This window comes from Notolepis coatsorum, assembly GCF_963971535.1.
Source record: "Notolepis coatsorum genome assembly, chromosome: 2".
Classification (NCBI taxonomy): Eukaryota; Metazoa; Chordata; class Actinopteri; order Aulopiformes; family Paralepididae; genus Notolepis; species Notolepis coatsorum.
In genome coordinates this window covers 30,161,074-30,188,297 of record NC_140166.1, presented here as the reverse complement: position 1 = coordinate 30,188,297, position 27,224 = coordinate 30,161,074, and the positions used below count along the sequence as shown (strand labels likewise).

The 27,224-nt window shown below is 45.2% G+C and overlaps 1 protein-coding gene across 1 annotated transcript in view; it reads right to left on the bottom strand.

Moving 5' to 3' along the window:
* The window catches only part of fbxw8 (F-box and WD repeat domain containing 8), a 125,145-nt gene that overhangs the window by 36,578 nt on the left and 61,343 nt on the right, over nt 1-27,224 (bottom strand). The window contains exon 8 of the mRNA XM_084308099.1: nt 18,208-18,335. Coding sequence (XP_084164225.1) covers nt 18,208-18,335 — 128 coding nt within the window. The remainder of the gene's footprint in view (nt 1-18,207; nt 18,336-27,224) is intronic.

The following is a 27,224-nucleotide window of genomic DNA, read 5'->3' as shown; positions in this document are numbered from 1 at the left end:
ACAACAAGAGCAGATGTTTGAGGGTTTAGTGTCTTACTTCATCTAGCTGTTCAGTCCCCACACTGATCTGAACCCACCATGGAACTGATAAAGGACAGATTTTCTTTTACATCTCTGAACTGATGGTAAATGGCTGCATTTATATAACAGCTTGTATCCAAAGCGGTTTACAATTTGTTCCTCACATTTGACATTGTTAAATAATGAGTCGGTACAGATTCAGAGAGAAAACGGGTGTCGAGGAAGGAATGTGAGAAGACGAGTAGTATTTACACTTCCCTCTTTCTCTCTCTCTCTCTCTCTCTCGACCCCTCATTTGTTCCCTGGATCTTGTGGAATACAGAGGGATGAAAACGAAATTTGGACCAGAGGAAGAGCTGCATTCGGGCCTGGCCTCTGTCCACCACGACCAGGGGGCCAGGCAGCCTCCCTTCTGTCCCTGACTGCCTCCAGTGCATCAGATGGGGCCAAAGTGACAGGGGCCAAGTTGGCCTGCCGCTCTTTTACTTCACGCACGCACACACACACACACACACACACACACACACACACACACACACACACACACACACACACACACACACACACACACACACACACACACACACACACACACACACACACACACACACACACACACACACACACACACACACACATACACACGTACACACACGTACACACACACACACACGTACACACACACAACTACCTCTCTCTATCTCTAGGGAAGAACAAGTGCAAGTAAGTTAGGCTGGAGGGAACAAAGGCTCATTCATAGCAAGACATATGCTGCTCATTGACGCACCAATGAGAATGTGGAAGTTCAATCGCAAAGTTCATGAAAATTTGCTTTCCATGTTCCATTCGAGGGTGACGTAGTGTGCCATGTAGGGCTGTCAACGTATATTCTATATTCAAATTAATAATCAACTAATTTGAATAACCGACTGTCTTCCTCTCAACTTCTCGCGTGGGCTTGAACACGCTGCATGACGGACAGGAGAAACGTGGCATCGCTTTCATTGAGCTGAAGAACATGCCAGTAGTAACAACAACCACCACAGCAGGCGGCTGGGTGGCGCAGCGGACATTGCGCTCATCACCAACGCAAGAGACACCGGGTTCGAATCCGGCTGTCGGCGTTGCCTCCGGCTTGGGCCGGTCGTCATACTAACTCAATTGGCAGAGCCAGTGGGTGGAAGTCGATGGGTGGTAATCTGGACGTTGTGGACAGCGACTCCTACAGGTCGGTTGGGGGACGCCTGCACAGCAGAGACAGGAAATGGCGGGGGCAGTGTGAGCCTCCCACACGTTACACCTCGCCAATGAGAGTCCGTGCTGGCAGGTGAAAAGATGTGACAGGCTGCCTCCTCGTGTATCGGAGGGGACACGTGATGCAAGGCTTCTATCCTCCCTACAACCGGCCAGTGGGGGGCATATGCAAGCAACGTTCAAGACAGGGGAGGGGAGAATTGGCACAGCGAAATTGGGATGGAAGAAAAATAGAAAAAAGAGGAGAAAAAGTGGATACAAAAAAACAACAACCACCACAATGGCGTGAAGGCGGTGATTTGCACTCCGAGTTCTAAAAGCCCTGTTTGGAAATATTACCTCGAGACAAAGTTGTATGCAAGCTATGTTAACTAGAGCTGGCCTACCTTCTGTTTTTATGCTAACGCTATTTTGGGAGTTCTAGTGTCAAGAATGTAAGTATCCTACTTTTCAGTTTTTAGAACTTTATTGTAAATCATCAAACTTGTATACTGAATAATGAATAGAGACAGAAGCGTCATCCAGGTGCCTAATGGTTTGATCACTGTTTCCCTTTTCAAGGAAAATATATCGTTTCATGTTTATCACACCTCGTTCGGAGGCACATTGCTGTGTATGAATGTCCGTTCTATATGCCGTAAACTTTCATTAATTTGATCTCCGAGAGACACCTTCTCAATCGAGCACCAATACCGCCCATGGGGTAGGAATCACCAGAGGCCCCACAACACTAGAGTCAAAATATTGTAATGTCACAAAATATTGCAATATATGCATACTGTTGTTCAACTACATCTGCAATACAAATATATATAAATCATCCGTTTTATCAGATTACGGTAAAGTCTTCACCCCAACAGTCCAATCATATTTGTATATCCTACAAAAATCGAATACAAATGTATTTAAACTAAATCATACAGTACGCAACCAACGGTCAAAAGATGACGCATCAATGCACTACATCAGTACACTGCCGAGTGCTGAACGCTATTCTGTTAAGAGCTCGTGTTCAATATCTATAATAGAATCAATCTATACACAAATGTTTGTGTAGGTCTCTTTCTTCCAACATGGCTGTGCAGTGGTTTCTTCTAACATGGCTGTGCAGTGGTTTCTTCTAACATGGCTGTGCAGTGGTTTCTTCCAACATGGCTGTGCAGTGGTTTCTTCCAACATGGCTGTGCAGTGGTTTCTTCCAACATGGCTGTGCAGTGGTTTCTTCTAACATGGCTGTGCAGTGGTTTCTTCCAACATGGCTGTGCAGTGGTTTCTTCCAACATGGCTGTGCAGTGGTTTCTTCCAACATGGCTGTGCAGTGGTTTCTTCCAACATGGCTGTGCAGTGGTTTCTTCCAACATGGCTGTGCAGTGGTTTCTTCTAACATGGCTGTGCAGTGGTAGAACAGGGAAAACACTGAACAAATCATGATATTACTGTTCCACTGTGACTTGTTTACACTATCCAGTAATAAGACACAAATCTATTAAATTATTGTTGATACAGTATATTTCTCATTATATTAACCCATAGCAACATAATAATAATGGATTGGATTTATATAGCGTTCTTCGTGACACCCCAGTGACCCCAGAGCGCTTACAGAGTCCATTATTCGTTCATACACAGTCATACCGGTGGTGGTAAGCTACAATTGCAGCCAGAGCTGCCCTGAGGCAGACTCACGGAAGCGTGGCGAATAATCATTGCCTACGGCCCCTCCGACCACCACCAACATTCATTCACATGCATACACATTCATACGAGGCAAGTAGGTTAAGTGTCTTGCCCAAGGACACAACGGCAGAATTCCAATCTGGCTTCAGAACATCCCACTCCACTGACACATGCCTTCTCTATTTGAATGACCACATCAAACAAGAGGTGGACGCGGGAAAATACTGCGGCATGGTCATGCTGGACCTACAAAAGGCCTTCGACACTGTTAATCACTCCATTCTGATTGACAAGCTAAAAGCAATTGGTTTTGATAGCTTATCAGTGAGCTGGATGCAATCCTACCTTGAGGGGAGGGAACAGATGGTGGAGGTAAACGGTACCCTATCCCCCCCCCCTCACAGTGAGAAGCATACTAGGACCGCTACTGTGCCTAATTTATGCAAATGACATGTCGTCAGCTTGTGACTGCAACTTGTTCCTGTTTGCGGACGACTCAGCCCTGCTGGTCTCTGACAAGAACAAGTTACAGGTTGAAAAAACCCTCAGCTCGGAACTAGGCAAAATCTGCATATGGCTCGCTGATAACAAACTATCATTACACATGGGCAAAACAGTCCATTCTCTTCGGTTCAAAAAACAAACTCAGCAAGACCGACGGCTTCTCAGTTACAGTGGGTGACAATATTGTCACAAGGAAAGATGAAATTACCTACCTGGGTTCCATCCTAGAGGCTAATCTCTCCTGTGACAAAATGGCATCCAATGTAATAAAAAAAGTCAACCAACGAACTAGATTCTTGTACCGGATCTCCTCTCTGGTAAACAAGAATACCCTGAAGACTCTGGCAGGAGCACTCATTCAAGGGTACTACGACTATGCTTGCACCTCATGGTACCAAAGCACCTCAAAGGCGCTAAAAACAAAATTACAAACATCTCAAAACAAACTGGTCAGACTACTGCTTGACCTTACTCCTAGAACCCACCTCACCCCTGCCCACTTTGACAACCTAGGATGGCTTAGAGTAGACGACAGAGTACAGCAACTTGCAATGGGCCTGGTCTACAAGATACACTACATGACCAAGGTACCCATGTAGATGTCAAAATACTTCCCAAAGGTCAGTGAATACCACGATCACAACACCAGAGGGAGCTCCACAAATCATGTTAAACCCAGATTCGGCTCAAATACGGGACTAAACACGTTTCGCAATTATGCCACATCAATGTGGAACGCCTTACCCAAAGCTGTAAAGGAATGTGGATCACTACCCACTTTCAAAACCACTCTCAAGGGACACCTACGGGAGACTGCAATTCAAAACTGGCCCCTGTAAATGTCCTAACCCAACCCCCTCCAATGTACAGTCATTTACCTAGTATGGTTGTCAATAGTGCTTGTTTGTACAGTGTCTCCCCCCCCCCCCCCTCAATGTACAGTTTTGCTTGTTTATACAGTGTTCCCCCCCCCCCCCCCTCCAATGTAAATTACCCAGTATGGTTGTCAATATCCCAATGTACCCAACCCCCCCCAGTGCCCCCACACAACCCCACCCAACCTCCTCCAATGTACAGTTTCTACGTCAAATGTATATACTCCCTTTTCTTGACTCCTTCTGTATCACAAACAGTACTGTATTTGCAAATCTGGTATGTCATAAATGTATAGATGTAGCAGTACTGACTATCTGTATGTCATGTATGTCATATATGTCCTGATGAATTGAAAATGGGGGACCCTGATGTAAACAAGACGAAAGTATTTCTCTGGTCTGCATCCCCTTAACAATTGTGTGTATTGAGTTGTACTGTATTGTACCCATTCTGCAATCTGTTAATAAAGTTTTAAATCAATCAATCAATCAATCAGTGGGATGGACATGGGCTTGAGCGGGATTCGAACCACCAACCCTTCGATCATTGGACGACCCGCTCTACCCCTGAGCCACGCCGCCGCAACCATTGCTTTGCACATACAGTATCAACATGGAGGAGAAATGGGCATTCTAAACGCTCTAGACGTTCCATGGAAGGCGTCTACAGGAAACATCTCCTCTCCAGTTTATTCGTCACATCTCTGTCCTTTTACCCCGGCCCCATAGACTGCCATCTTTGTCTTTGCACAGTTACAGGGTTCAATGGCTGGTAAGAAAAACACCACCGAGGGGGGGGGTTCCGGGACAGCGCTCAGCGCTCAGCTACTTAGCAGCCTGGTGAATGTGCTCCTGAATGGTGTTGGAACACATGTACATGCCAGCTCCTCCACTGCACCACGGGCTGGCAGAGAATACATGAGCTCTTTTATATGTATTTTCCAGATTCTGGGAGCCAGGTTGCAGATGTGTGTGTTTGTGTGTGTGTGTGTGTGTGTGCGCATATGAGAGCACTTGACCACTGGATTGGACAGACTGCCAGCCGGCTTCAGACTCCTCCTGTTGTCTCCCAGACAAATACCCCAAATGAAGGGGCGCACACGCACGCACGCACGCACGCACGCACGCACGCACACACACACACACACACACACACACACACACACACACACACACACACACACACACACACACACACACACACACACACACACACACACACCACACACACACACACACACACACACACACACACACACACACACACACACACACACACACACACACACAAAAACACTCTCCAAGGATGTGGCACTCAACATCTCAATTCCAACTATGCCAATGCCTCCGTCTCTTTCTTTCACCAGGTGTTTTGAAGCTTTGTCTTTCAAGGTGAGCCAGAGAGAGACAGAAGAGAGAGAGAGAGAGAGAGAGAGAGAGAGAGAGAGAGAGAGAGAGAGAGAGAGAGAGAGACAGAGAGACAGAGAGACAGAGAGAGAGAGAGAGAGAGAGAGAGAGAGGGATAGAGAGAGAGAGAGAGAGAGACAGAGAGAGAGAGAGAGAGAGAGAGAGAGAGAGAGAGAGAGAGAGAGAGAGAGGTGTAAATACTACTCATCTTCTCACATTCTTCTTTGACACCTGTTTTCTCTCTGAATCTGACTAGACAAGGATTTCACCAACTCATTATTTAACAATGTGTATCACCTCAGAGCCTCGTGGATGAGAGAGAGACAGAGAGAGAGACAGAGAGAGAGAGACAGAGAGAGAGAGAGACGGCGAGACAGAGGGAGAGAGACAGAGAGAGAGGGGGAGAGAGAGGGAGACAGAGACACAGAGAGAGAGAGACAGAGGGAGACAGAGAGAGAGAGAGAGAGAGAGAGAGAGAGGTGTAAATACTACTCGTCTTCTCACATTCTTCCTCGACACCTGTTTTCGCTCTGAATCTGTGACTAGACGAGGATTTCACCGACTCATTATTTAACAATGTGTATCACCTCAGAGCCTCGTGGACGACATGTGTGGAGTGATTTGGACACCGATCACACATCCTGAAAACCCACAGGCAGAATTGTGTTGATTACTGAGTGACTGACACTATCTACGGGACAGGAGGAACAGGCAAGAATCACACGTGTAAACTCCCTGCACCCCTCCTGCCATAGATTTCACCATTTAACCTTTCAAATAATTTTGTGTAATATTTTGCAATCGAGACTAGTCTGTGTCTGTGTGAGTAGCCTACATTGAGTTGGTTGTATGGTTAACAACACTGCATCATAACCACATCAATAACAAACTCTATAACTGTATTATGTACTTCTACTTGCGTAGTAATGAGAGGTGGAGAGTGGAGAGAAGGGACAATGGATTTGATGCCAAATGGCCACTTTTTTACTTCTAATTTTACTATGTTTTATTTCATACTTATCTTGTCTTGCACAGTCTCTGGAGCGCAACAGTAAGAAGCATTTTGTACAAAAGTATTCTGTACTTCTGTATGACAACTATTAAAGAAACTTGAAACTTGAAACTTGAAACTCAAGATGTATAGTAAATAATATGTTTTGTAAACGAATCGCAAGCTCTGCAAATATAACCCCCCTTCCTGCATACTAGTAAATCTTTAATAAATAAGGCAAACAAGAACACTTGAGGCATTATCCTTCCCATAACCTCTTTACATTTCCAACATGGCTGTTACCTCTGGGCATCATGGAAACTATGCCACTATCTCCTTCAACCTACCCTGATCTCACCTGGTCGGGGACTGACCTTTAGATTAATCTGTCTAGTTTAGTTAGGGTACAGGGTACTACATGGTACTACTGGGTAGTTTACTACAGGGTAGTTTAGTTAGGGTACAGGGTGCTGCATGGTACTACGGGGTACTGCATGGTACTACATGGCACTACGGGGTACTACATGGCTCTACATGGTACTGCGTGGCACTACATGGCACTACGGGGTACTACATGGTACTACAGGGCACTACGGGGTACTACATGGCACTACAGGGTACTACAGGGCACTACAGGGTATTACATGGCACTACGGGGTACTACATGGCACTACAGGGTACTACATGTCTGCTCTTTTGCAGCACCACAAACATGGGAACTCTCTAACTCTTCCCCCCTCCCCCCCTTCCCTCCCCCCTTCCCTCCCCCCCCTCCCTCCCCCATCTCTCTGAGTGCCCGTCTCCTGGCGCTGACTAAGGTGATGGATGCCTCGGGGTCTTGGCCAAGATTGTAGTGACTGCTCTACATGCACCTCCGAGGCCTTGGATCAGTTATTTACCGTCGTCTGTCCGTGGTCCTGTCAACTGATTAACAGCATTAACAGACTGTTAACAGATTAACAGTCAACGCGGTTTCATTGCTGGGTTAAGTACTTCTATTCTATTCACATAATATGCTTACTTCATATATCTACTCCATTCACATATATGCTTACCACTTGTATCTATTGCTATGTCCGCCCACTACAATCACATGAGCTGTCTAACGCCTGTCCCGTCTCCCTGTCCCCCTATGACTTGCTGTCCTGGAGTGCTGACCGGAGTGTCGGACATCCCGTGATGAAGGCCGGGAGGTTGCGACCCCCTCTGCGTGCCCCCCTGTCTCCGGAGGTCTCGTAGTGGTGACCGGAGTGCCGGACGTCCCGCGATGATGTCGGGGAGTTTGCGACCCTCTCTGCGCCGCCCCCTATCTCCCTGTCTCCGGCTGTCCATGAGCAATGACCGGAGTGTTGAATGTCCTGTGACTAAGACGGGGAGGACGTGACCCTCTTTGCGCCGCCCCTGTGCCTCAAATAGATCCGCTATCAGCTCTATCTTTCAAAATGTTCAGTTGCTATCGCTATTTGCTTTATCTTTAATCTTTCAAAATGTTCAGTTGCTATTGCATGCACTCATCTGTGTTTCACTACACACATGAGTGCATGCTTACCAACTGCCGTCTGCAACACTACTATCACCAACATCTAAGAAGGGAGATCCCCCCTTGAATGGCCCTTCTAAGGTTTCTCTCCTCCACACTGCCTGTGGAGCTTTTTTCCCTATTGTTAGGTTTTAGTGAGTTTTTCCTTACCTTCGCGTGGGGTATGTCTGGGAGTGCTTGCATTCTTTAATTTTTAATTTACATTTTTTGCATTCATCTAAAAATGTTTGGACCTTATGGTGTTCTTGTTCTGTTCTTGACTTATTGTTATGTTTTCTTCTTGACTTGTTTAAAGAAGACCTGTACGGCCCATGGGGACATTAACGTGTGTTGTCGGGCCTTATAAATAAATTTGATTTGATTTGATTTGATTTAGATGCCCTAAGGCAACACACATGAATCCAGTTCCCTTTCTTATTCTTCGACCTGGCATATCGCGCAGTGAAGGGAACGGTTCCCGCCTACCTCCGGTCAATGGTCTCTAACTACACACACTCAAGACCCCTCCGATCTGTATCCTCTGGCCGCCTCAGACCCGCAAGACCCCTCCGCCTCATACCCACTCTTATCCGAGCTCCGGGAGGGTCATCAAAGAGAAGCCGCCTATTCTCGGTCCTCGCTCCACAATGGTAGAACGAACTTCCCACCACAGTTCGTTCCACCATTGTGGGGAAAGGACTGAGAATAGGCGGCTTATCTTTGATGACCCTCCCGAAGCTCGGATAGGAGTGGGTCGGAGGCGGCCGGAAGATGCAGACCGTAGGGGTCTTGAGGGTGTGTAGTTAGAAGATGCAGACCGGAGGGGTCTTGAGGGTGTGTAGTTAGAGACCATTGACCGGAGGTAGGCGGGAGCCGTTCCCTTCGCCGCACGATATGCCAGGTCGAGGGCCTTGAAGCTGATTTGTGCGGATTGATGCAGAATCGCTAAAGGTAGAATCACAATGATTACATGGAATGAATCATTCTCCCACGCCTAGTGCTACCCATGTGTTTCAGACACGTTACCTGGTTAGATGCATAACTACATAGTTATACCTGCTTGGATTACATTGTTGTGATTACTTTGGTTTTTCAGCCATGAATTGAGGGGATTGCTGCCGAGTCTTCAATCAGCTGCTGGCCTGCCTCCCTGTCCAGCTGTATACAGGACATCATTCTGAGGATGCCATGTCCAGCTGTATACAGGGACAGCATTCTGAGGATGCCATGTCCAGCTGTATACAGGACATCATTCTGAGGATGCCATGTCCAGCTGTATACAGGACAGCATTCTGAGGACGCCATGTCCAGCTGTATACAGGGACAGCATTCTGAGGATGCCATGTCCAGCTGTATACAGGGACAGCATTCTGAGGACACCATGTCCAGCTGTATACAGGACAGCATTCTGAGGACGCCATGTCCAGCTGTATACAGGACATCATTCTGAGGATGCCATGTCCAGCTGTATACAGGGACAGCATTCTGAGGATGCCATGTCCAGCTGTATACAGGACAGCATTCTGAGGATGCCATGTCCAGCTGTATACAGGGACAGCATTCTGAGGACACCATGTCCAGCTGTATACAGGACAGCATTCTGAGGACGCCATGTCCAGCTGTATACAGGACAGCATTCTGAGGACGCCATGTCCAGCTGTATACAGGACAGCATTCTGAGGACGCCATGTCCAGCTGTATACAGGACATCATTCTGAGGACGCCATGTCCAGCTGTATACAGGACAGCATTCTGAGGATGCCATGTCCAGCTGTATACAGGGACAGCATTCTGAGGATGCCATGTCCAGCTGTATACAGGGACAGCATTCTGAGGACACCATGTCCAGCTGTATACAGGACAGCATTCTGAGGATGCCATGTCCAGCTGTATACAGGACAGCATTCTGAGGACGCCATGTCCAGCTGTATACAGGACAGCATTCTGAGGACGCCATGTCCAGCTGTATACAGGACAGCATTCTGAGGACGCCATGTCCAGCTGTATACAGGACAGCATTCTGAGGATGCCATGTCCAGCTGTATACAGGGACAGCATTCTGAGGACACCATGTCCAGCTGTATACAGGACAGCATTCTGAGGACGCCATGTCCAGCTGTATACAGGGACAGCATTCTGAGGACGCCATGTCCAGCTGTATACAGGACATCATTCTGAGGACGCCATGTCCAGCTGTATACAGGACAGCATTCTGAAGACGCCATGTCCAGCTGTATACAGGACATCATTCTGAGGACGCCATGTCCAGCTGTATACAGGGACAGCATTCTGAAGACGCCATGTCCAGCTGTATACAGGACATCATTCTGAGGACGCCATGTCCAGCTGTATACAGGACATCATTCTGAGGATGCCATGTCCAGCTGTATACAGGGACAGCATTCTGAAGACGCCATGTCCAGCTGTATACAGGACATCATTCTGAAGACGCCATGTCCAGCTGTATACAGGGACATCATTCTCAGGACGCCATGTCCAGCTGTATACAGGGACAGCATTCCGAGGACGCCATGTCCAGCTGTATACAGGGACAGCATTCCGAGGACGCCATGTCCAGCTGTATACAGGACAGTCCAGCTTTAAGAGCCTTCAGGAGACGGGCCTCTAATCTCTGCAGACGTCGTCTTTGTGGACACATGTGGAGAGGGGGGGGGGGCTTAGTTGATGCTGGTGGTCCTAACAGGGAACTTCTAAGACTCAGTCACAGTATTTAGTGAGACCCTAGAACTGCCAGAGCCTCTCCATGCTTTCAGCATCTGCTGTGTTATATAGCTGGGAGGCAGTTGTATCATCTAGTGAAAAGAATGTATTTATGTATACTGTATATATATAATGTGAAATGTATCATCTAGTGAAAAGAATGTATTTATGATGTATACTGTATAAATATAATGTGAAATGTATCATCTAGTGAAAAGAATGTATTTATGATGTACAGTATACTGTATAAATATAATGTGAAATGTATCATCTAGTGAAAAGAATGTATTTATGATGTACACTGTATAAATATAATGTGAAATGTATCATCTAGTGAAAAGAATGTATTTATGATGTACAGTATACTGTATAAATATAATGTGAAATGTATCATCTAGTGAAAAGAATGTATTTATGTATACTATATAAATATAATGTGAAATGTATTTCAACATGTCTGGAACATTTAAAAAGGTAGAAACCTTCCTTGGTAATTAACAGGAATAAAATGGAAATATATGGGTTATTTGCACAGGCTGAATCTTACAGTGTCGTATGCAGATAGAAACACAAACCTTTTACCGTATCATAAGCAAACCCTCCTAATAGAAAGAAGAAAGCCTCCACAGGTTATGGGGAGAATGCACGCTGAACGCAGAGGGCTGTGATTCTACTGTGTTCCCGTTAAATGTGTCGGTTCACTCTGCCCATCTTGATCTTGACAAGTCAAAGTCAAAGTCAGCTTTATTGTTGCTTCTCATAATGTGCAAGACATACAGAGAAATTAAATGGCGTTTCCCCCTTCCCACGTGTATATAAACAAAGATCTAATATAAACATAAAGTAACATATAGGACACTATAAACATAAGTGACATATGGGACACTATGTAGTGTACACTGTATACAGTATAAACAGTGGCAATTTTTTTTTATGTATGATTGAAATAAATATAGGAGGTAAAAGATAACTTAGTGCAAGTATGCAAGAATCTTTAATTTTACTTTCATATTTGAAGTCACAGTAAATTACTGAGTGACAACACAAAATGGTTGTGTGTCAGAAAAAATACAATGCTGTTTTTCCACTTCAGTCAGCTTCTTGCACCATCCAGTGGATCTGCTACCACGGCAACCACTCTGTGTGATTCTCAGCCTTTTTGGAAGAGATTGCCTCAGCTTACCTCACCTGACCTCAGTTCGATGGTACAGCGTACGATAATTATCGTACCCCATGTAATCCTGTGTAAGCACCGTCTTTTGTCTGACATGCTGGTGCCTTTATTCTGCTCAGTCCAATAGACTGATGGGGATTTATCATTTACCCTTTTACTGTTGTGGATGAGTCATGGGACTTCTTGAAGACCTGGTAGCACTTTATAATAACACCCTGTTATAATACATTTATAAGGTATTTGTAGATAATGAACTAATCATGAACAAACCATTTATATACATTCATAAATGATTATTAAATCATTTATAACTATATTTGTATATCATTTACAAAGTATTTATAACGCATTAGTGGATAATGAACTAATCATGAACAAACCATTTATATACATTCATAAATTATTATTAAATCATTTATAACTATATTTGTATAACATTTACAGATTAGTTCTACATTATTTATAACTCATTATCAACATTGTTTGTACTTGATTTGTTCATCATTAAATAATGTTGTTTAATGTGTAGTAACACATTTGTAGATGCTTTGAAAAATGGATATGAAAAAACGACTATAGTGTATCTCCATTTATTTTTCATGTTCAACAAATGATTTGTTAAGACATTCATAAAACATTTATAAATCATTTGCAGATGCTATCGTGGGGGCCAATCTAAAGTGAAGCCTATTCATCATTAACTAGTGTCTAATACAGTTAATTATTTATTTACCTTTTCATCACATGTTACAAATGTTGTAGGCAGCTTTCGGATACACCCTTCTTTGTGACATCAAACAGTGACAGAATTAGGACTAAAGATAAATGCAATTTTATTAACATATAAAATACATGTGCATATAGTGGAACAGCGGGGGGCACTAGGACCCAGGAGTACCCTGGCCAGGTATTGAAGAGTATCTAGAGAGGAAGTCTCACGCGAGCGAGACTTGACATCACGTGTGTTGCCGTCTGTTTGAATGGAAGCACAAGTTATCCGTGCTGCGTCTATACTTTCGCTTTTAATAAGGTATGAGCAGGTTAAACACCTTTTTTTGTTGGTAAATCTATTCCATCATTTCCGACCTACAAACAACAATATGCTGTGTGCTCAGTGCTCAGTATGTATGTGATGACGACACGACACACAAGAGTAATAATTATTTGTGTCGTGTCATCATCACTGAGCACACTGAGCACACAAATGTAACGTTAGCGGCCACCACATCTACACGAACGTCTACACAACATATAAGAGTTGTTTGTAGGTCGGAAATGATGGAATAGATTTACCAACAAAAAAAGGTGTTTAACCTGCTCATACCTTATTAAAAGCGAAAGTATAGACGCAGCACGGATAACTTGTGCTTCCATTCAAACAGACGGCAACACACGTGACGTCAAGTCTCGCTCGCGTGAGACTTCCTCTCTAGATACTCTTCAATACCTGGCCAGGGTACTCCTGGGTCCTAGTGCCCCCCGATGTTACACTATATGTCATGCACATGTATTTTATATGTTAATAAAATTGCATTTATCTTTAGTCCTAATTCTGTCACTGTTTGATGTCACAAAGAAGGGTGTATCCGAAAGCTGCCTACAACATTTGTAACATGTGATGAAAAAGTAAACAAATAATTAACTGTATTAGACACTTGTTAATGATGAATAGGCTTCACTTTAGATTGGCCCCCACGATAGCATCTGCAAATGATTTATAGATGTTTTATGAATGTCTTAACAAATCATTTGTTGAACATGAAAAATAAATGGAGATACACTATAGTCGTTTTTTTCATATCCATTTTTCAAAGCATCTACAAATGTGTTACTACACATTAAACAACATTATTTAATGATGAACAAATCCGGTACAAACAATGTTGATAATGAGTTATAAATAATGTAGAACTAATCTGTAAAATAAATACTTTGTAAATGGTATACAAATAGTTATAAATGATTTAATAATCATTTATGAATGTATATAAATGGTTTGTTCATTATTTACAAATACATTATAAATGTATTATAACAGGGTGTTATTATAAAGTGCTACCGAAGACCTTTAATGAGCAGTTGGCTCTGTTATGCTATATTATGATTTAGGCCCAGGCCACAATCATGCAGTCCTTTCCTGACCATTTCAACCAGATTAGAAGATGGACAACTATTTTGTGATTGGGAGATGCTGAAAATATCTTACAACATGCTGTGTCTTGGGGCGGCTAGGTGGTGTAGTGGGCAAGGCGCTCGCCATCAACGCTGGAGACGCTGGGTTCGAATCCAGCTCTCGGCGTTGCTATCAGCTTGGCTGGTCGTTCATACTAACACAATTGGCAGTGTTAGGGGTGGGAAAGCTGATGGGTGGGTCCTGGGCGTTGTGGACAGCGACCCCTACAGTTCGGTCGGGGCGCCTGCACAGCGAGGGTAGGATCTGGAGGGAGGTAGTGTGACCTTCCACACGTTGTTACACTCTCCCGGTGAGAATCTGCGCGGCCAGGCTGGCTGCCGGCTGGCTGCACATGCGTCGGAGGAAAGCATGTGACAGTCTCCGGCGTCCCGGACCAACAGTAGGGGGGAGTGCACAACAACCAGGAAGGGGGTTGGGAATTGGCATAACGACTAAAATAGTGGGAGGATGGGAGAAAATCGGAAAAAGGAGGGGGGAAAAAGATAATAAAAAAAAAAACATGCTGTGTCTTTTCAACATCTTGGACACCCATAGAGATGTAAGTGATTGATGGCCTAATCCTTTCAAAACAATATTAGCCATTTTCTAACCATTTCGAAACTGGATGACAATGAGCACTCATGAGTCAAATAGCTGCTCAGAATGTCGCCTTCAATGTGCCAAGACAAACTATACACTCTGAATGTAAATGGTGCATAATATAACAACTTTTATCCAACACGCTTTACAACTTGTTCCTCACATTTCACTCATTCACTCACACATTCACACACCGACGGCAGAGGAGAGCATGCAAGGTGCCAACCTGCTCATCGGGAGCAATTAGGGGTTAATGTGTCTCGCTCAAGGACACCTCGACACGCTGACCGGGAGGAGCAGGAATCGAACCGGGAACCTCTGCCATTACCAGACGACTGCTCTACCTCCTGAGCCACTGTCGCCCCCCAAGAATGTCCCAAGATTGTTTCTGGGTGTAAAGTTTTGTGAGGCTGCACCCACATTATTTAGAAATACCAGAGAACTCTGAGCTACAGAAATCACATCTCTCTGCGCTAGAATAGTTGGCATCAACCAACTGGGCACAGTTGAAAAAGGTGGTTCCATAAGCAGTGTTTGGAAAGTTCACTTTCTACATGAACTAGTTCAGTTCACACATTTTTAAATGAACTAGTTCAGTTCATAGTTCATAATTCAACATTTTTAACTAAAGTTCATGGTTTCAAAAATGAACTAGTTTATAGCATAGCTGTCAACCATCCCGATTTTCCCGGGATTGTCCCGAATTTCAACCTTCCTTCCCGCCGTCATCCCGTTCCCGGATTTTTCCCGTTTTTAATTTTTTTTATAAATGTTTACAAAATGGCTGAAATTCCCCTGTGACGACAGGTGGCAGCAGTGTAGATTAGAACGTTAGCACAGGAAGTCAGACCGGAAGCCGTTTGCGACCCGAAGAAGAAGAAGAACAGCAACCGGAATCCGGATAAAGGAGGGGTTTAGCTTGAAATGTATTACATTCTACGATGGGCTTGAGAGAGGATTGTGCGGTTCCACCAGCTAAGAAAGCCAAAAAGAGCTGCAAATATCTCGCCAAGTGGGAGGAGACGTTCCCGTACCTCACGAAAAGCAACGTTTCAACACTATGCTTTTTTTTTTATCCACTTTTTCTCCCATTTTTCTCCCATACCAATTTCATATCATCCAATTCAACCCTCCCCTGTCTCGAACGCTGTTTCTTGCCTCCCACAAGCCAGCTGCAATGTGGACTAAGTCATACATAGCACGAGTCCCCTCCGATACTCGAGGTAACAGCAGTCGCATCTTTTCACCTGCACGGCGCAATCTTTCAGCGTCAGGCGCCGCCCCCATCGCTTCCTGATTCTACTGCGCAGGCGCACCAACCGACCTGTAGGAGTCGCTGTCCACAACGCCCGATCCCCACCCATCAGTTTCCCACCCCCTAATACTGCCAATGTGTATTAGTACGGACGACCAGCTAAACTGAAAGCAATGTGGAGCGCTGGGCTCGAACAGGCGAACCCAGCGTCTCCAGTATTTGTGGTGAGCGCCTTGCCCACTGCACCACGTAGCCGCCAACACTCTATGCTTTTTGTAAATTATGCCGCGCTGATTTCAATGTCGCACACGGAGGAAAAAGCGACGTCAGTCATCATGACCAATCAACGAGGCATAGAGGCTATGAAAGTTTTTCACAAATACACTCCTTCTCAGCAGGTGTTGAGAAATGCGAGGTCTGCAACCTATACCTACAACAGGTCCCTGGCCGATGCAAGAGACCCCCACAGGGAATGAAGTGGTATCCCCCATCCATTCCAGAGTGATAAAACAGTCTAATTAGATTAGATTAAAATGTATTGTCATTATACAGTACAACGAAGACATTTGGCATCCAACCAGAGTGCAAATGTAACAGTAAAGTGCAATAGTAATATACAATACTAATCAGATGTATGTACAGTACAGATCACTTTAAACAAAATGTCACTTTAAAGGAAGGAGGTATTGTATAGTTTAGATACATTAAGAGTTACAATTGTATTGTAGTGTACATAGGAACCAGTTTTTCAGGAACTTGGCATGTCTTTTTTTATCATGCATATCTTGTGTTACCTATTCTTTTTTCTATGCCTATTTTTATTGTATTTTGCACAATCAATCCGCATTTCACTGTATGTATGTGACAAATAAACCTCTTGATTCTTCTTGAGTTGTAGTATTAATGTACAGTGGTGAAAGTATAAAGACACTATGGTAATACATTTATTGATTGCTAACTTTAACAGATTGCAGAATGGGTACAATACAGTATGGCGCAATACACAATTGTTAAGGGGATGCAGACCAGAGAAAGACTTCTTCCCCCATTTTCAATTCATCATAACATTTATGTATGCATTGTAAGATTTCAATAAATATGAACATGTTAATGCTATACTACTACATAAAGTGAATTTATACTGAATTTGTCTTACACTTCCATTAATTTAATGCAGGGATGTTCACAGCATTTCACTTTCAACCAGGTATCTGATTAATTTAATTTAACGAGGGGGAGGAGACTACATTGGGAGGGGGCCGGGCCGGGGGGAGGGGCGAAATTTCCCTTTTTTTTAAATACCAATGTTGACAGCTATGGTTTATAGTTCTTTTTTCAATACGTTGCTGTGAGCTATTATTTGTCAAATGTATTGCCACAACCCATATACAACCAAGACAGCAATCAGAATACTGGCAATTCCATCCCACTGTGATTATTTATCAGTGTTTCCCCTACCATTGCCTTAAAGGGGCGGCCCCGCGTCACGCGTAATGAGTATCTCTCTCCGTGCGCAACACGCACACACCGAAACCTTTCGGTGTGTGTGTGTGTGTGTGTGTCCGTCCCAAATCTGGCACACTTTTGAACAAAGTTATACTGTGATAGAGTGCAGAGAATGAACGCGTTCACAATTACGTTCATCTAGCGGAAATACAGTACGTTCAGTTCACGTTTGCCCCAAAATATGAACGAGTTCATGAACGATCGTTCAGGTACATCACACCATTTTATTTGGTCAGAACTATTGTTTTGGTAAGACGTCACTGTCGTCACATAGACGTCACTGTCGTCACATAGCTTCTCCTGCAACTTCTCTGACAAAGGGTTGACAACGAGATTGTCAAGCTTCTTCTCTAAGGTAAGCGACCATTGATACGATTGGCTGCTTAGTTAGCAAAGTGATGTCAGCTTCCACATCTCGTGTGAGTGTGTGTGGTGTGAGTGTGAGTGTGTGTGCGAGTGCGAGTGTGTGTGTGTGTGTGTGTGTGTGTGTGTGTGTGTGTGTGTGTGTGTGCTGTAAGGGTAGTAAGTACCTCCTGTCTTTGTTTCCACACACCAGCAGGTGTGGGGGGGCGTCTCTCAGGTTGATGCAGGTGAAGTCTTCTGGCGAGTTGCCCACACACACCTCCGCCTGGCCCGTCTCCAAGCTGTAGACCTGGATCTAAACACACAGAGAAAAAACAATAATATGTTGTGTGTTCTTTCACCTGGGACTGGGTTAGATAGAAGTTAACAAGGTACTCCTCTGTCTGTCATGTGCCGATCCAATCCTGTCAGATCTAGCAGAGGGTCTACAGTGGGGTCTGGAAGCTCGGAGTTGCTAATAAACAGTTTAAATCATTGTTACAAAACGAGTGGTACTTACAGAGCGAGCCGTCTATTTCCGCCATTGGTGTCACCGCGCATGCGCACCAGGCATTTGGCTGCCTGGTGCGCATGCGCGGTGACACCAATGGCGGAAATAGACGGCTCGCTCTGTAAGTACCACTCGTTTTGTAACAATGATTTAAACTGTTTATTAGCAACTCCGAGCTTCCAGACCCCACTGTAAAGCTGTGTTAAACCCATATTGTATGCTGGGTATCTTTGAAATTCATATCTGATATATTTTTGACCCACCCCGAGCCCCCTGATCACGCTTGGTAGTTTCTTTTTAGCCTGGTCGCGGCGTAGCTGAGAGTGACTGTGGATTCACTCGGTGCATCACAGTCACGAAAGGGGCTAAGTCTGTGTATGAAGACAGAGCTCAGTCAATAGTATCAACCTGTTGTCTAGTGTTAGTCTGTATGAAGACAGAGCTCAGTCAATATGATCAACCTGTTGTCTAGTGTTAGTCTGTGTATGAAGACAGAGCTCAGTCAATAGTATCAACCTGTTGTCTAGTGTTAGTCTGTATGAAGACAGAGCTCAGTCAATAGTATCAACCTGTTGTCTAGTGTTAGTCTGTATGAAGACAGAGCTCAGTCAATAGTATCAACCTGTTGTCTAGTGTTAGTCTGTATGAAGACAGAGCTCAGTCAATAGTATCAACCTGTTGTCTAGTGTTAGTCTGTATGAAGACAGAGCTCAGTCAATAGTATCAACCTGTTGTCTAGTGTTAGTCTGTATGAAGACAGAGCTCAGTCAATATGATCAACCTGTTGTCTAGTGTTAGTCTGTATGAAGACAGAGCTCAGTCAATAGTATCAACCTGTTGTCTAGTGTTAGTCTGTGTATGAAGAGATCAGTCAGTCAACTAGAGAATGGAAACATGTCCTCACTCCTATTTTACATTCTTGGTGGTGAGGCTAAAGCCAGTTCAGTGGGTCGAGTCATTCAATACTGGCTAGAGATTAGTGTAGGAGTAATGCTATTAGGCTTAACACAGTGACTTAAGCAAGGCGGCATTAAGCACCAATCTCTCACTCTTTTTCACACTGCAGTTAAACACACACACAAACATTTGTGTATCCGCCGTGTTAGAACTGCTGAATAATGCATGCCATTATGGATTTCCCTAGATACCCCTTAGAAGAGAGACGGAGAGAAAGTGTGTGTGTGTGTGTGTGTGTGTGTGTGTGTGTGTGTGTGTGTGTGTGTGTGTGTGTACGTGCGTGCATGTGCGTGTCACGTTAAAAGCCCTCAGAGAATCAGTTTATCCGTCTGAGCTGGTAGAGTGAGCGCATCACTGTCCCTCCCCTCCATTAACAGACGCTCCGTTAGCAGCAGCAGCCAGAACCATGCTTCCTCACCGCGCTTCACCGGCGCTGGGAGGGCGTTCGAAACGGGGCTTTTGAAAGCCAAGAGGGGTGTAGCCCGGATCAACAAGTCATCCGTATCCCTGCTGTTTGATGGAGAGACCTTCCACAACAACAACAACAACAACAAAATAAGTAATTCGAGAGTTCAGGAAACGATTTTCCAGTTGACCTTAAGGATGCACCGATACTGTTAACAGGCTAAGATACTAGGGTATCTGTATCTGAGGATTTCAGCCAACACTAAAATCAGATTACCGAGACACATGTGTAATGATGCCAGTAATCAAAGCAAAGTCGCTTGATTTGCTGCACTTTCTATCTCTCTAATGGAGGCAAATGGATTATATCTCAATCACTTTAGTTGAAATTAAACCAAACTGAAACTGGTTACTGTTCAGTAAAAACGATGGATCGGAGCAGTACTTGGTATTGGATAGGGATGCTCGATATTGGCTTTTTTACCGATACTGATATACCGATATTGTCCAACTCTTCATTTCCGATACCGATATCAACCGATATCAACCGATACCGATATATGCAGGGTTTCCCCCCACAAAAAACAGAATAATTTCAGGTAATTAACATTACATATCTCTTGTCGTGGAATTAACACAACATTATGCATACTTTTGACAATAAAAAAAATATCTGAATGTGTTCTTACTTGCTTGCCTGGGTAAATAAAGGTTAAACCAATACCGATAATTTACGATATCACATTTTAATGCCAATATCGGTAGGCCGATAATATCGGACATCCCTAGTATTGGATGACAGTGTATCGGCAGTGTATCGGCAGTGGAAATGCAATACTGGCGTAGAACCTAGTTGACATCCACGCGTTTTGGACCTTGTTCATCCAGTGGGGTTTTGAATGGGTTTCATGGGTCCTCGGGTCATCGGGAAACTTACAGAAGGATATTATAACCCTTCAAATCAAGTAGAAACCACCAATGAGGCAGACTACTGTGGCACATGGAGCCTTTACTAAGGTCGCTTTCACATATAGTTTTGGTGGACTCGGTGCGGTTCTGGTGGTGAAGTTGCAACATTGTTGCATTCTTCATTTGGTTCGCCTGCGTTCACATAGAAATCTGTGAGGCGGACCTGAACCTTCTGAACAATGTCACGCGGTCGAAAAGGGCGCTTGTCTATTGGACAGTGGAAATGTGTGTGTGGCTGCGAGCCCGTGTGTGCGCGCGCGCGCGTGTGTGTGTGTGTCTGTGTGTGGACTGTCTGCAAGCCCTCCACACGCGAGTTTTGACATGGCATTGATCCATTGTTCTATTGAAGCACATTACCACCATCCTCTCGCTAAACAACTTGTAGACCACAGTGTTTTTATGAGTGCCCACAAGTAGCTGTTTTATTAATAATATAATAAGCCGTGTTTTTTCTTCCTTCTTCCCAAGATGCACAGATATATAGATAGATAGATAGATAGATAGATAGATAGATAGATAGATAGATAGATAGATAGATAGATAGATAGATAGATAGATAGATAGATAGATAGATGCAGTGTGCTTGTTTTGCAGTGAATGAGTAAGGTAATAATAGTATTGACGTGGCATTGATCCATTGATCCAATGCCGTGCGCCTCGGTAATAATAATAAGCCGTGTTTTTTCTTCCTTCTTCCCAAGATGCACAGTTAGATAGATAGATAGATAGATAGATAGATAGATAGATAGATAGATAGATAGATAGATAGATAGATAGATAGATAGATAGATAGATAGATAGATAGATGCAGTGTGCTTGTTTTGGAGTGAGTGCTGCGAGCAGTGGTAATAATAATCACTTCCTATATTTGGTTCGCGTTTGGTTCGATGAAGCCGAACCGAGACCGACGTTTTCAGGCGGACCAGAGTTCGCCTGTTTGGTCCGCGAACCGAGTTCGACACGCATTCACACAAACCCGAAAAACCGGACTATCGAATTCTGGTCCGAAAGTCCGGACCAAACAGCCCCTGTGTGAAAGCGACCTAATACTACTGTGGTACATGGAGCCTGTATTGATACTACTGTGGTACATGGAGCCTGTACTGATACTACTGTGGTACATGGAGCCTGTACTGATACTACTGTGGTACATGGAGCCTGTACTGATACTACTGTGGTACATGGAGCCTGTACTGATACTGCTGTGGTACATGGAGCCTGTATTGATACTACTGTGGTACATGGAGCCTGTACTGATACTGCTGTGGTACATGGAGCCTTTACTAATACTACTGTGGTACATGGAGCCTTTACTAATACTACTGTGGTACATGGAGCCTGTACTGATACTACTGTGGTACATGGAGCCTGTACTGATACTACTGTGGTACATGGAGCCTTTACTAATACTACTGTGGTACATGGAGCCTTTACTAATACTACTGTGGTACATGGAGCCTGTACTGATACTACTGTGGTACATGGAGCCTGTACTGATACTGCTGTGGTACATGGAGCCTGTACTGATACTACTGTGGTACATGGAGCCTGTACTGATACTACTGTGGTACATGGAGCCTGTACTGATACTACTGTGGTACATGGAGCCTGTACTGATACTGCTGTGGTACATGGAGCCTGTACTGATACTGCTGTGGTACATGGAGCCTGTACTGATACTACTGTGGTACATGGAGCCTGTACTGATACTACTGTGGTACATGGAGCCTTTACTAATACTACTGTGGTACATGGAGCCTGTACTGATACTGCTGTGGTACATGGAGCCTTTACTAATACTGCTGTGGTACATGGAGCCTGTACTGATACTGCTGTGGTACATGGAGCCTGTACTGATACTGCTGTGGTACATGGAGCCTGTACTGATACTACTGTGGTACATGGAGCCTGTACTGATACTGCTGTGGTACATGGAGCCTGTACTGATACTGCTGTGGTACATGGAGCCTGTACTGATACTACTGTGGTACATGGAGCCTGTACTGATACTGCTGTGGTACATGGAGCCTGTACTGATACTGCTGTGGTACATGGAGCCTGTACTGATACTACTGTGGTACATGGAGCCTGTACTGATACTGCTGTGGTACATGGAGCCTGTACTGATACTACTGTGGTACATGGAGCCTTTACTAATACTACTGTGGTACATGGAGCCTGTACTGATACTGCTGTGGTACATGGAGCCTTTACTAATACTGCTGTGGTACATGGAGCCTTTACTAATACTGCTGTGGTACATGGAGCCTTTACTAATACTACTGTGGTACATGGAGCCTGTACTGATACTGCTGTGGTACATGGAGCCTTTACTAATACTGCTGTGGTACATGGAGCCTGTACTGATACTACTGTGGTACATGGAGCCTGTACTGATACTGCTGTGGTACATGGAGCCTGTACTGATACTACTGTGGTACATGGAGCCTGTACTAATACTACTGTGGTACATGGAGCCTGTACTGATACTACTGTGGTACATGGAGCCTGTACTGATACTGCTGTGGTACATGGAGCCTGTACTGATACTACTGTGGTACATGGAGCCTGTACTAATACTACTGTGGTACATGGAGCCTGTACTGATACTGCTGTGGTACATGGAGCCTGTACTGATACTGCTGTGGTACATGGAGCCTGTACTGATACTGCTGTGGTACATGGAGCCTGTACTGATACTACTGTGGTACATGGAGCCTGTACTGATACTGCTGTGGTACATGGAGCCTGTACTGATACTACTGTGGTACATGGAGCCTGTACTGATACTGCTGTGGTACATGGAGCCTGTACTGATACTACTGTGGTACATGGAGCCTGTACTGATACTGCTGTGGTACATGGAGCCTGTACTGATACTACTGTGGTACATGGAGCCTGTACTGATACTGCTGTGGTACATGGAGCCTGTACTGCATGTATCATAGTGAATGTGATACACCACTCGGACTGTAGAGAAGACGGTCTGGTAAATATCTACATTTAAAAAAAACGCCAGGATGCCTTTAAAAGAACAGGGTCTTTAAACCTTTTCAGGCCTGGACCCAAACAGGGAATACAGATGTGTTTTCCGCTGGGACCCGAGCTTCGTCAACACATACCACTTGGGCGTTTTCTACATCCCTATTCATTGCCACCTGGCGCTGTCGACACAGTGACACAATTTCCCCTCGGAGACGCTGAAGGTTTTCAGTTCATCTTCTGTAAGGCAGGGTGTGTGTGTACACGCCATAAACCTGGCCCCCGTTTTGGGAGCTGATCCACAGTTTAAGAAACCAAGCGTTCAAATGATAATGCTGGAGATCTGGCAAGCCACCCCGTGGATTCAGCTGAAGGGACGCACTGTGGCAACGTTACTACCACTTCATTGAGAGCACGGCAGCACCTGAGCGGACGAGCTGGCGGTGTCCTCTGCCCTGCTGCACCGGCCAATCACAGAAGGAGAGGATGTGTGCCGTCGCCTTGGGCTCGAGAGCAAAACGGCAAACTTTCTTTCAACAAGTTACAATGAGGTAATCTGGTGCCTAAGTGGTAAATTTGCATGCAGCGTTTTGTTGCCAAATGAGACTGAACCAAACGACACGACCGCCAGGCAAAGATTGTCTTTGAATAATTAAAATGATAAAGAAATTAAACAAAAGGACAGGAGGGTGGAGAGAGAAAGAGGAAGAGAGCCAGTGGGCAAGAGGAGAGAGAGGGAGAGAGATGGGGAGAGAAGGAGAGAGAGACGGGAGAGAGAGACAGGGAGAGAGAGAGCTAGTGGGAAAGGGAGGAGAGAGACGGTGAGAGAAGGAGAGGGATAGAGAGGGGGAGAGAGAAAGGGAGAGAGAGATAGGGAGAGGTATGAGGTAAGGCTTGAGGAGGTGACAGCAGTATTTTGTGTGTGTCCAATTTGGGCCAAGTGGAGTCTTTAATTGTGCACCGGCCCGGGCCAGAGTCACTCACTGGACTTTGAAATGACAGCTTGATAGGGTTTGGACATGGGGTGAGGAGAGGGGGGGGTGAATTAGGTTCCGTCTGCTGTTTTCCATTATTCATTGCAGTTTTGGGAGGGTTTTTCTGATTAAAAAAGCCGCCCCAAAGTGGCCAGTACCAGTGAAGAAGTGGTATGGAGCCCCCCACGGGAGCCGGCACCACGGGGGGCTTCTTCACTTCACTGGGATGTTTCAGGAGCTGGTCAGCATGTTTTGAGGACGAATAATCACAAGTTTGGCTACAGAGGAGTCGTTGCAAACCCTGGTGGGCTTTTCATACAAACCAAGCGCTAATCTAGATTCTGTTCTCCATGTTTAACTTGATGACGAAAGACCCAGTTACTGTTGCGCTGTCCTCCAGGGATACTTCTAAAAGCTTTGTTCTACCTTCATTGTGCTTCACGTGGGCTTGCTGTCGCCCGGACAGACATGGTCAAACTGAGACCTACAGAGTAGCCTGTGGTGTGTAGTTTGGGTCATTTGATACAATGGAAAAGACAATAATATGATACAACAATCAGTGTAACAGCCGAGGTGCATGAAGACGCCATTCCGTCTCTTAACCAGCCCAACTAGTCTCTTAACCAGCTCCACTAGTCTCTTAACCAGCCCCTCTAGTCTCTTAACCTGCCCCACTAGTCACTTAACCAGCCCCACTAGTCTCTTAACCAGCCCCACTAGTCTCTTAACCAGCCCCACTAGTCTCTTAACCTGCCCCACTAGTCTCTTAACCAGCCCCACTAGTCTCTTAACCAGCCCCACTAGTCTCTTAACCAGCCCCACTAGTCACTTAACCAGCCCCACTAGTCTCTTAACCAGCCCCACTAGTCTCTTAACCAGCCCCACTAGTCTCTTAACCAGCCCCACTAGTCTCTTAACCAGCCCCACTAGTCTCTTAACCAGCCCCACTAGTCACTTAACCAGCCCCACTAGTCACTAGTCACTTAACCAGCCCCACTAGTCACTTAACCAGCCCCACTAGTCACTAGTCACTTAACCAGCCCCACTAGTCACTTAACCAGCCCCACTAGTCTCTTAACCAGCCCCACTAGTCTCTTAACCAGCTCCACTAGTCTCTTAACCAGCCCCACTAGTCACTTAACCAGCCCCACTAGTCTCTTAACCAGCCCCACTAGTCTCTTAACCAGCCCCACTAGTCTCTTAACCAGCTCCACTAGTCTCTTAACCAGCCCAACTAGTCTCTTAACCAGCTCCACTAGTATCTTAACCAGCCCCACTAGTCTCTTAACCTGCCCCACTAGTCTCTTAACCAGCCCCACTAGTCACTTAACCAGCCCCACTAGTCTCTTAACCAGCCCCACTAGTCTTTTAACCAGCCCCACTAGTCTCTTAACCAGCTCCACTAGTCTCTTAACCAGCTCCACTAGTCTCTTAACCTGCCCCACTAGTCTCTTAACCAGCCCCACTAGTCTCTTAACCAGCCCCACTAGTCTCTTAACCAGCCCCACTAGTCTCTTAACCAGCCCCACTAGTCTCTTAACCAGCCCCACTAGTCTCTTAACCAGCTCCACTAGTCTCTTAACCAGCCCCACTAGTCTCTTAACCAGCTCCACTAGTCTCTTAACCTGCCCCACTAGTCTCTTAACCAGCCCCACTAGTCTCTTAACCAGCCCCACTAGTCTCTTAACCAGCCCCACTAGTCTCTTAACCAGCCCCACTAGTCTCTTAACCAGCCCCACTAGTCTCTTAACCAGCTCCACTAGTCTCTTAACCAGCCCCACTAGTCTCTTAACCAGCTCCACTAGTCACTTAACCAGCCCCACTAGTCTCTTAACCTGCTCCACTAGTCTCTTAACCAGCTCCACTAGTCACTTAACCAGCCCCACTAGTCACTTAACCAGCCCCACTAGTCACTTAACCTGCCCCACTAGTCTCTTAACCAGCCCCACTAGTCTCTTAACCAGCTCCACTAGTCTCTTAACCAGCTCCACTAGTCTCTTAACCAGCCCCACTAGTCTCTTAACCAGCCCCACTAGTCTCTTAACCAGCTCCACTAGTCTCTTAACCAGCCCCACTAGTCTCTTAACCAGCTCCACTAGTCTCTTAACCTGCCCCACTAGTCTCTTAACCTGCCCCACTAGTCTCTTAACCAGCCCCACTAGTCTCTTAACCAGCCCCACTAGTCTCTTAACCAGCCCCACTAGTCTCTTAACCAGCCCCACTAGTCTCTTAACCAGCCCCACTAGTCTCTTAACCAGCCCCACAAGTCACTTAACCAGCCCCACTAGTCACTTAACCTGCCCCACTAGTCTCTTAACCAGCCCCACTAGTCTCTTAACCAGCCCCACTAGTCACTAGTCTCTTAACCTGCCCCACTAGTCACTTAACCAGCCCCACTAGTCACTAG